The sequence below is a fragment of the Falco cherrug genome, chromosome 4, assembly GCF_023634085.1.
Source record: "Falco cherrug isolate bFalChe1 chromosome 4, bFalChe1.pri, whole genome shotgun sequence".
Taxonomy (NCBI): Eukaryota; Metazoa; Chordata; class Aves; order Falconiformes; family Falconidae; genus Falco; species Falco cherrug.
Window position 1 is genome coordinate 17,344,396 of NC_073700.1, and position 11,535 is coordinate 17,355,930.

Consider the following 11,535-nt stretch of genomic DNA (forward strand, 5'->3'; position numbering starts at 1 on the left):
TCTTTAACTCTATAGCTCTGAATAAATTTTTGAGTAGTTTTCAAGATTTCCCTGCTTGGACCATGCTTCTAACCCTGAGCTGGTTAAATCGCTGGAGGAGCAGTGCTCTGCCTCTTGGTATTTCTGCTTAAATCCGAAGAGGTTCTTGGGTAACTTTGCTCTACCATTGGCAGGTGTTCCCACAGTGATAAAGGGCCAGAATGAACTTCCTCTTAAAAAAAAATAAAAAAATCAGTATAGTATCAATAAAATAAAAGTTTCAAAACAGCAACAAAACAAGGAACTGATTGTTTGAAGAGTTCTGAAAAAGACCGTTTGTGAACTTGGAAATAAGTCAGTGTAAGAGGATTCTGTGAGATTTAGTGTTGGACCTGTGTGACTCAGTTTTTCAGTCTGGATTTGGGATTCAATCCTGAATCAGTCCTGGGTTATATTCAGATGTCAGTACAGAAAACAGTAATGAAGAAAGGCAATAATACGGCTCAGCTTGGATTTTTTAATTTTCCTAAGTTGGCCTAGTTCAAACAAGGACATTAATCAAGCACAAGTTCCTATCTCTTGAAATGAGCTTGACCTATATTGAACTGGGCTGGTGTTGCAGAAGAAAGTGTCGGGGGTCTGGCCACGTGACAGAAACACAGAATCAGGACAGAGCCTCTGTGATGGCTAGAAGGCCTCCCTGGTTCCTTTGGAAAGGGTGACCAGAAGGTAAAATGGTACAGAAAAGGAAGATACAGGGACTGCAGAAGAACTTGTCTTCCTTCCTTCAATAGGACCTTATTTGAGGAGTGTGTCAAAGAACCCGTGAAACATTTTCCTAAAGCAGCAGCAGCAGCAAATCCTGCAGGCAGCCACCTTACTTCAAGGACCTAGGGTTGTCTGTTGTTCTCAGGTGAAGTTATTTCACTCTGTTCTGATACTTCTCAATTTTTATTTGCATATGACAGCTAAAAAGAGTAGGAAATGCTAGCAGGAACCTGGGGGAATATCTTAAGTCTTCAAGACTTTTTATTCTTATTGTCAAATCAAGGTAGGTCATTCTCTGCAGACGCCTGCCACTAGCACTTCCATCAAGAGCTGGTCACTGGGAAAGCGTGAGTAGCGGAAGGATTTTCTGTTTAACATCCTGAGTTTGGTAAAGTTTAGCTGCTTAGCTGATGTGTGAATATGGCGTCCATTGTGTCTTCTTGGGAGACTGGTGATGAATTTTCCGCTACTGCATGAAGTTTTATTTTCCTAATAGAGGAGTTTGTCACTCTGCTAGAAGTATTAACAAGTCAAGAGCCTTCCTCATGTGAAAGTCCTTCTTTGTGCCTACTTGCTGAGCCCAAGTCATCACCAGATCCTTCTCGGGCAAGGGAGAAAGCCTCATCCAGAGTGAGCTGGTGAGCCTGTCTGTCTGGGCACAGACTGCCTGCTAAGGTGCCTTTTTCTCTGGCAACTCTGCAGAGAAACCGGAATGATTAGGGGTGTTAAGGCTGGATGTGTCTGGGCCTTTCTTGCCCACCTGATGCTTTCATACCTACTTTTCTTGGTTGCTGACTGGTTGAGCAGGCTCCAGCCCTACGTGGCAGCTCTTGGAGAATTCCATGACAACAGGAATAGACTGAAGAAGTGAGTTAAAAGATCTGTTTGGCCTTGGTGTGTATTAGTGCCGCGCATAGCTCTCCTATTTTGAATGAGTAGACTCTGGCTGTATCAGTTTGTATCTGTTGTGTTAATCTGATTATTAAATACAGTCACTTTTAAAGTTGTTTTACCCAGCTAAAGTAGGTGGGACTGAGCAGTACCTCGCCAGCACTGTAGCCTGGTCTTGGTTATCTATGTAACCAGTGTTGAAGAGGTCACTCTAAAATCACCTTGGACGTTTAGAGTTAAAGCCGGAGCAAATTCATTTTGTCAGACTCACTGCCTTAAATGAAATGCGGTTCCCAACAAACGCTGGCTTTAGTCTTGTGTTCTTGTCAGGCATACGCAAACTTGCATTTAATTTAGCTGCTGTCCTGCTGCTTGTTGTGCTTATGAAGCATTTCATTGTTGCTGTTGTCGTTCTAAATTGATTGGTAAATCTGTACCAAATACTTCCCAGTGATGGAAGGAGAAACATTGAAATGTTAATAACAAGAGTCTTGAAAGATCCAGTTAGCTGGGGAAAAAATGAAAACCAATCAGCCTTGATTAAACCTTTCAGATAAGAATTTGGGAACATGTTATCAGGATAAATTGTGTGTGTTCTAATCACTCTATCAGCCAACGTTGAAGCTTCTGCCAATAAGAAACGGTTAGGAACAAATGCATTGAAAAATTACCAGGATCTGATAAGGGAAATAAGTTAGCCTGACTGAAGTGTTACCGTCAGCTCTATAGCTGAGTGATGCATTGAGATTTTTTGCTTGATACAGGCCTGACAACCATGTGGTTCACTGCTAAATTTTTCTTGCTCTGTGGGCAAAGGAAGGGCTTCTCCATCCAGACTTGTAAAGCCACTATTTTCCATGGAGATTATTTTTACTGTTCTAAAAATACATTGCTGACATGAGTACCAAAGTTTCTATCCAGACCATTCTCTCAAAGCCTTTGGGTCACTTACTCAAAAACTGGCTTACAATAAAAAAGATTTTTGACCTTAAAGGAGGTCCAAGAAAAGGCTGGAATTTAGTTTAATTTGCTCATAGTTTCTGCTTTGGCTTCTTGAATACAAACCATTTTTCTGCTTTTTAGCGAGGTATCACTGCTAGAGAGTTCTGGCAGAGTGACCCAGATGGGCCAACCTTACATGAGCAGGAGTGGCTCCTAAACCAGGCAGCTGGGGCTGCTTGCTAACTTGGCTTGCCTGCTAGTTCTGGTTTGAGATCCAGGGGACTGCACATGTGCCTTAGTGCATCTCCTGAACTGTCATGGGACATTCCTTAATTAACTGATAGGGTGCCAGCTGGCCAGCCTCCTTTCTGACATAAAACAAGGTTTTAATATGTTAAAGCTAAGGTGATTGAGAGAGAGAGATGCAGGTATAAACTTGAGCCAGCAGGAAAGATGGATTTTTTCATTGCTTTACAGATTTTAGAAGAAATGCTTTTCCCTTCTCCCATCCCAAGGAAAGAGAGATCAATTTTTCTACATTCCATAAAACTTGGAACAGAAAATAGATTATTTTTAGTTTATTCCCAGGGTACTGTGTAGGCTTTAGTCTTTGGAGTCACTTTGTTCCCTGCTTTAGCAGATACAGGATTTATACTAGCTCCAGAGAAGAAAAGCAGGATGAAGAAGAAAAAGGTTTCTGAACAAGTCTGTCTCTCTTTTCTTCCCCCCATCTTCCCTTTTCTTTCTTCACTCACTTCTGGACTGCTCCTGCATTTTAAAAGTTTTCTTTACTTTGGCTCTTCCTCAGTGTAAATTACTTGTTGAAATGAATGGAGGGAGGAGAGATTAGAGTTAATTTTAGGATGGGGAAATAAGGCAAAGGGAATAAGATCCTGGGAGAAAAAGCAGCAAAGCTGGTCCCTAGATAGCACAAGAGGCCAGGCTGTAGCCACAGGGTTAAAATATGGAGACAGACACACACGCATTTGTGGGTGAGACATGCAGATGGATAAGCTGAAGATTTCTGGCTTTCAGGAGGAAAGCCACAGCTGAGCTGGCTGCTCCAAGTGAAAGTAATGAGCTCCAAGAGCGAGGTTTGGGAGTGATTAGAGACAATAAAGATGCCCGTGTGGGGAAGATGGCCCTCGTGGCAGCAGACTTCTGACAATTTCCAGAGACCCTTGGGCAGCTTCACATTGTTGTTACCCAAAATGGAACTGATTTTGTTCATTAGAGATGAGCCCTGCCCCAAACATTGGCTTGTCTTTTTTGCTTGAGTCCCAGGTCTAGCAGTTGAAGTCCAGATCCAGTCTGTCCAAAACTTGCAGATAGCTTTGCCCCTGAAGCGTGTGTGTTTCAGATGCAGAGCATCTTTCTTCTCTTTCTATCATTCTAGCATTTAAATGGTCAGACTTAATTCTCAAGGCAGAACACAGTGTGATTAGCTTATTTTCCCATCTCTGCGAATGAGTAAGCAAATCCTTCCTTTCAAACTTGTCTGTAGGTGTTGGAAGCAGAATCTGTTATCCTTACGGCCTTCATATGTTCATATGTGTACAGAGTCCAAAACAAAAGGATAGCAATCTCAACTGAGATGTTTGGATTTACAGTTAACTAGTGTGGAGTTGTTTGCTTAAGTCAATACACAGGAATGAAACACTCTGTGTACAGACCTTCAACAAACGTACCTGGACTCTGACTGAGGAAACATGCCGCAGGCATTAATAATGGAGCAGTGTTGACCACAGCCATGGGAATTCTAGGCAGTGTGGCATTCGTATTCACCCAACAATGTCTCACTTGTGTTTGGTATTTTAATTTGCTCAGGTGGATTTGCAGCTGCAGTCACCACACCTCTTGATGTAGCGAAGACGAGAATTATGTTGGCAAAGGTAAGAGTGAAGGAGGCCAGGAGACATGCAGGTGAATGGCTCGGGTAGTTCCAGAGTTTCTGTATGGTCATTACAGAATGAAATCCAGCACCCCTTAATAACGATTTCTGCGCTTGTCCTTGAAGGCTTAGATGTAAACAGGTACTGCATGCAGAACTAATGAGATTGTTGTATTCCTTTGCTTGAATTGCTCTTCAGGTCCTTTCCCAAAGGAGCTGTCTGAGAAGAGCATGTGTGTGTGCTAGACTTCCAGAGTCTCATGCACCAAAGTTAAACTGCCCATCGGGGATTTATTCCTCTGTTGTTTCGATAATTGTTGGGCTTGAGCGTGTGGGTGTGTATCTTTTCTGAGGAGGGGGTTGGCACTGGATTTTCTGTCCTAAAATTTTATGTCATAGAGATACTGATGGCTTACGTCTGCCAGCCAGGGCAGAAGGAAGTTTGCTTATAAGACCAGTAAGTTTAGTAAGTAGTTAAATTGTCAGTAAGTCTAGTGTTCCCATCGTCATCTTGCTGACCCAGAGCAGAGCTAAGCAGCCCCACACCTAAAAAAAGCCCCCAGCGGGTGGATGTTCCTAAAGCCTTTCCCTGCCCTGAAAAGAGTTGTGTTGGCAAAGGTCAGGCATCCTGGTATTTCTGTGTGGAGCTTTTACCCTATTGCTCACGTCCCTCAGCGCGGGGGTGTTTCTTGTTGGTGACATGCCCCTCCCCAGCTGAGTCATGCACATCTGTGCTTGCCATGTTGCTGTGTTGTGTATCTCTCATTGCTGGGTGTTGCACCTGCTGCAGCTTCTTTGCTTTTGGGTAGTGTGGATGGTAGAACTAAGAACTGGGTTTCATTTACGTCTGCTGCTGTCCTGAGCAACCAGGTCAGCATTGGTAAGGGAATGATGGTGCTTGGAGGTGTTCCGAGACCTCAACATCTCTATATTACAGCCTCTTTAACAGCATCTTTATATTAGTCATCTCACACTAACTAGATTACACATGTAATTTAATTATCTGTAGTCCTGCTGTTCGTCTTCTGTTTTGCACTCAAGGCAATCTTCACGTGCAATACACTGCTCGTGTTGTTTTTTAAAGTAAATCTAAAGGATGCTGTCCTCTTGCATAAGTAGCAAAGTCACTTGTTGAGTGCTTAGAGAGTGTCTTTTTATTAACATCTTGCTCTAGTGTCAGCTGCTGGACATAAGAGCTGAGTGTAGTGCAGAAGGGACTGGATACCCAGTTCTGATCTAACCAGCTCTGTGACCTTGGAGTGACTGTTTTGTTCTTCTGTGCCTCTGTTTCCCTTTCTGCCCTCTGCCTCATTCCTGGAGACAAGGCGCTTTTGTCTGTGCCTGGGGTAAGGAGGTCGTTAGGGTGTCTGTAATTCCTGTAATGTAGCACTAACTAGGAACAGGGAGCTCAGTAAATAACCAAACCTCTCTGCCATCGCTTTCTCTCTCTCTTTCTGTGGTGCAGGCTGGTTCCAGCAACGCTAGTGGGAATGTTCTGGCTGCCCTTGGTGGCATCTGGAGGACACAAGGCCTGCCGGGGTAAGGATGTGCTACATTTCAGGTGTTGTGTGTGTATTGGGGAGTGGGAGAGGGAGGATGGTCTGCTTATATTTAAACGCTGTCATACAGAAAAGACTTCTAATTTCTGTACATGTGGCAAGGGAGCAGCTGTCAGGTAGCTAAGAACAAGTCCCTCCAGGGAGGTCTCATGTCATTACCTTAGTACTGGCTGAGAGCAATGTCCAGGGGAGAGCAGAGAAACGGGGCGTTTTTGGGAGAATATCCATGGTACAATCTCTAAGCTTAGCTCCAGGCTTCGGAGGCAAGGATGGTTTCATGTTTCATAACCTGCTTTGCTCCGTGAATGTGTGCATTTGTGTTTGCATCCATTTAAACTTCAGGCATGCACATCTTGTAGCAACGGGTACCACAGTTTCGTCTTGAGGTGTGTGAATTGCCCCTCCTGAGATTTCAGGAAAGGCCAACATAGGAGCCCTCTGTGTGTCCCTTATGGACAGTCTTTTCCTCCTCCTGGCAATTTCCTACCAATTTGAAAACACCAGCGATGTCTCCCCGGTTCCTTTATATTCACTGATCTTACTGCCAAGTGTGATGGGAGCAGACGATGCAGGTGCCAGCAGCAGGGACAAGCTGAAGCAGAAGGAAGAGAGCCGTGTGCTCCCTGACCTGTCCTTTGAGCCTCCTGTCAGGTCTGGGCTTGAGCACATGCCCGTTGGGATTTCTCCAGTGAAGCAGTTGTTGCAAAAATGTAAGTTTTCTGAGGCAGACTGGGTGCAAAGATTAAGTCTGAGCACCTGCAGAGTGGCTTTCCAGTGACTTTCCTGCTGTGGCTGGAGCGTAGAAATGTTCTGGGCTTTCTTCTGACCAGCTGTGGAAGTCTGGGTGATGTTGATCCAGTCTCTTAACTGCTTACTTTACTTGGTCCTGAGACAGAGAATTGCTCTTTTGACCTTGGAGCAGTGTTGCGAACACAAAGGCCTCTGCTAGCAGTTGTAGAATGTTTTGAGGTGTTACGAGCTTATAAATTATTATTGTTTTTTACAGACACCTGCTTCATTTATGCTACCTTGCCCTCGTTGAGTGCATGACTCATACCAGTTATTGGCCACTCATAGTGAATATATGTCTTAAATAACTCCTCCAGTCCATGAGGTTCAGCCTGTGCTTCCTTTGGTAGGGCTTGTGTCCCACCTGCTCTTGGCCTGGAAGAGAAACAGAGGGGTTTTTGGAAGCTTTACTTGAGGCTTTTTGCTGGAATTTCTCATAGGTTTTTAATCTGCTTGATGTGGCCGATACTTTCAGGGTGCTGTTCTAACACTTGTAAACTGTTGCTCAAAGCAGCATGCACATTGCAGCTTTGCGGGAGACAGTTTTCTCTTAACATCTGATCTCTGCTCGCCCAGCTAATAAAAGTTCAAGCCTCTTTCTACACATGTGGGAAATAATTCAAAACAAATTGCAGGAAGTTCCTGAACACCAGTTCCAGGAAGACGCCCAGCTGTGCCCCCCCGGCAGCACTCGGAGATGGGTTGTCTCAGGTTTGCTCTTGGAGGTGATGAGGTGATGCGGCCGTGGATGAGTTTTGGGTCCTACGTGGCTTGGTGAACTCCAGGGCATGTTTAGAAAGGGACTGGGAGAAGTGAGGCCAGGTTTGCTGCTGATGACAGTTGAGCTCTGAAGGGTGTGAAGAGGCATGGATTTGGCTGGGGAAACCTCCCCCTTTCCCAGCCAACAGCAGAAAACAGAAATCTATGTTTGTGTTCTTCTCAGGGTGTTTCAGCAGTGCCCTTTTCTAAACACCCAAAATTAAACTCTGCCTAAAGATAGTACCCGTGCACTAGGACCAAAGGGAACACGATTCAATTGAAATCAAAACAATAAGTGATCTGGAGAAAAAGTAACATGTAAAGGAGGCCAAGCTGCGTCAGCTGCAAGGAAAAGGAAGAAAGTCTTGGGAAAAATAAACGCAGAGGCTGCCATGCCTGCTGCCAATTATAAATCTATTAATCAAAAACAATAAAAGTGTCGGGCTTTTTTGGCCAGTTGCAACATGAAATGATTTATGGCTCCTCTAATAAATCTCATACTTGAAGAGGAGGAATTCTGAGGGCAGAAAGAAGCATTGCTTATTGCCACCTTATTAAAACCAGAGCACGGGGCTCAGCTTCCTGGTCTGCACCTAGTAAATCCCTCTGCTTCACGCCAAGAAATTTCACATCCTTTTCTGTCTGGGGAGAGCCAGGCCTGTGGCAGGAGGTAGGAGAGGGATGGGGTGAGCAGATCTGTGCACCTCTTCACTCTTGCCAGTGGGTTAGATGAGCCATTCATGTGAAAGCAAATTTATATCTTGTCCAACTGCTTTTCATGTGAGGAGGTTGTGGTGTTTGAAAGCTGTGGATTAGGCTTCACGACTCATTGATGAGAAAGACGAGGATTATTTGACTGGTAAATGTGGTGAGATGGTTTGTCCCAGCTTGTGTGTAGCTGAGGACAGAGCTGTCGGTTTGCACCAGGTGTCCCATTCCTTGGATGAGCTTCCCAGTTGGTGTGGAGATGGCATGGCAGGTGCGAAGCACCCTGCTTTCCGTGAGCCGGATCTCACCAATGCAAGTGGTGAAAGCAGCCCCTGTGCTCAGGGCTTGCTGCTGTGTGAAACGCAAGCTGCCCGCAGGAGTGGACTCACTGCGGAGCTGTAGTCAGATGACAGCGGTGCTTCTCAGCAGGGCCGCCTCTTTGGACCGGACCGTAATATGGAGGTTTTGTGGCTGTGCACGCAGTCCTTTGTCAGTGCTGGCCCTTCTGTGCTGTATCCAGACCCTGCAGTGCCTTTTCTAAAGGGTAACTTCAGGGGTCTTGGTTAGTCTTTTGAGAAAGGATTTGCTAGTCTTTTGAGAAAGGATTTGCTTTGGGTTGCAGAGTTGCCACCGAAAAATGTCACCTGTGCTGCTGGGACTGTGGGGCTAGGTGTATTGCTGGGTTGGGAACCCTGAAACGAAGGGTATGCACATCGTTGGGGAGGGCACACCATGCAGGTTTAACACCTGCAGCCAGACCTCACTCTGGGATTTAAACGTGATTCCTGATATGTGACTCCTGCCAATCCGTTCCTCACAGGGCTGTGGAGAGCACCACGTGTCTGTACCTGGAAGCCCGTGTTTGGTCTTCGCCGGTCACTGACATGCTGTGTGTTTATTGCAGCTGTTGATGAGAAGGCAGGGGTGATGCCCTCCAGCCCTTGGTGCTGGATCCCACCAGGAAGAGCTGCTGAAGCAAAAGGAAAAGTCTAGGCAGGGAGAGAGGAGTGGCAGGTGAAATCTCTGCAAACAGATAGCAAATACAAATAGGCAGTTCACCAGAGTGATTTCTGGTGGGGCCAGCAGAAAAAAACCACATTTATCTCATCTGCTGATGAGGGCAGGTGTCTCCCAGTGCGGACCAATTGGGATCAGGCCTACAGAAGAGCTCAGCTCTCCAGGTTCGGGGCAGCCCTGGAGCCGTTCAGCTCTGCCCTCCTGCAGAAGGGAGCCCACGGGTAGCAGGTGGGAAAAGGAAACTGAGGGGAGCAAGGCTGGGATTCTTGGAAGTGATGGTTAGTAATAGAGATTGCCAGGGATGCAGCTTCTGTCTAACTCAGTTATCTGCCCCTGTTTGTGTAATAGCTGTGCCTCGAGTGGGCTGTTCTGTAAATGAATGTCTGCCCCTGCTTCTGTAATGAGGGCTGCCTAATTCAGCAGGAGAAGGATGGTGCGCGTTCCGAGCGCGGTGCTGCGCCGTAGGATTTACCCTATCAGCACTCTGTCCATACATGCCTTGTACAAATTACTCTGTTTTAAAGCTGTCATTATGGTAATAGACCCAATTGCTGTCTAGTAAAGCCATAAAATGTTTCCATCTGCCTGTGTGCTCCAGGCTCCTTAGCAAAGCTCATTACAACAAAAACCAGAGTTACTGCAGCCAGAGGTTTCCCGAGTGCAGCACGATACCAGGCAGGGAGCAGAGAGCTCCGGCGTAGCCCTGGGGGGTGTGCACCTCCTGTGCAGCCAGGGGACACTGGGAATTACGCCTTGTCCCACGATGGGGACACTGAGCGGGGACATGCAGCGGTTGAAAAAAGCTGAGGACAGCATCCCTGCGGAGCTCAGCCGCATGGTGCTGTGAAGGGCTCTTGCCGTGCAGGTGACAGATCAGCAGGGGGATGCCAAACAGGTTTGAGCCTAATGTTTAATCCTTGCTTGCAGCGAAGGAAGCCTATAGTCCTCCGGGAGGATACTCTGGCCTATCCTGAGGTTGTTAAACCAACTATAAGCTTCGTTGTCTCGAGCAATTGGCTTTGCACGAGTTTCCTGTTAACTTCCAAGAACTATTAGGATGAGGCACCTAAAAATCGTGGCGGCTGAATGTGCGGCCGTGCCTGCTCCCGCCCCCTTGTACGTTGTTGGGAACGAGCCGCTGCGGTGAGCAGGGCTGTCTGTGCAGTGGGGGAGCTCCTGGCAGAGAGGGGGTCTCCCTGCCGAGGCTGGCTGGGGGCTGTGGAGGATGGGGTGCTTCCCATCTGCCTGCAGCCCTTCGGGGAGATGTGTCTGAGCTGCTCTTTCCACAGTGTGGCCCGTAGCCTCCTGCACCTCTGCTTCTGCACCTGAGGAGTATGGAGAGAGGTTAAAAATCACAAGGCTTGGGACTACTCTGTTAGGGAAGTCCAAAGAGGTTCCGTCAGTGAGCAGTGGGGTGGGATTTAAGAAAACAGCAAGTGAGAATTTTTCTTGGCTTTGTTTCCTGAAGCCCCTGCAGCCAGCCGTGCAGCATCCGCTCTCTGCTCATCTTCTGAAACCGCCTTTCCTTTGCCTTCAGCTTGTTCGCAGGTGTTGTCCCACGGATGACAGCTATCAGCCTGGGAGGCTTCATCTTCCTGGGGACATATGAGAAGACTCGCCAGCTGCTGCTCTGACCCAGCCTGGCCGGTCCTGCTGGTGGCTCCCAGAGAAGCTGGAGAAGCTGCCGAGCTGGAGGAGGAGTCCGGCCGAGAACACAGCCTTCCTCCTGCCGCCCCTTCGCCGCAGCTGTTCAGCAGGCTGAGAGCCACTTTCACTGTTAAAGAAAAGTAAATCCTCCAATAATCCAATTTCCCAAACATGAAATTTTCCTGCATGGAAAGTGAGTGAGGTCATTGTGAGAGTTGTGCCAAAAAAGTGATGTTTGGGGGGTAAACAGCTAATTATGGTGGCTGAGAAAGGCGTTCTTAGAACTCCTGCAGGGGAAATGTTTTGCAAACCTCCAGATTGTGGGCTGAGCGGGGAGGCTGAAATAAAGCAAGTTTTCATAATTCAGTGGCACCTGCCTCATACCGCGGGGAGGGTTTCGCTGGGCAGGGAAGGGGCTGATAGAGTTACAGCCCGCTGCCCTCCAGCAGCACTGAGAGTATTCCTGGTTGGGAGAGCTCTTTGTAAAAGACAATAATCCATTTGTTTCTGATTTGAGCTGTATTTGTGGAAGTTTATATTCCTATTTATGCCTACAGGTGCTCAGCAAGCATTCCTGTGTGGTAG

General features: G+C 46.8%; 1 protein-coding gene across 5 annotated transcripts in view; it reads left to right on the forward strand.

The window, feature by feature from the left end:
* Positions 1–11,312, forward strand: part of SLC25A26 (solute carrier family 25 member 26) — an 88,922-nt gene extending 77,610 nt beyond the window's left edge. For all 5 annotated transcript variants that reach the window (XM_005432560.4, XM_055706882.1, XM_027806537.2 and 2 more), the window contains 3 exons: positions 4,408–4,472; positions 5,937–6,010; positions 10,841–11,312. In XM_005432560.4, coding sequence (XP_005432617.1) covers positions 4,408–4,472; positions 5,937–6,010; positions 10,841–10,937 — 236 coding nt within the window. In that variant the 3' untranslated portion in view covers positions 10,938–11,312. The remainder of the gene's footprint in view (positions 1–4,407; positions 4,473–5,936; positions 6,011–10,840) is intronic.
* The last annotated feature ends 223 nt before the right edge of the window (positions 11,313–11,535 follow it).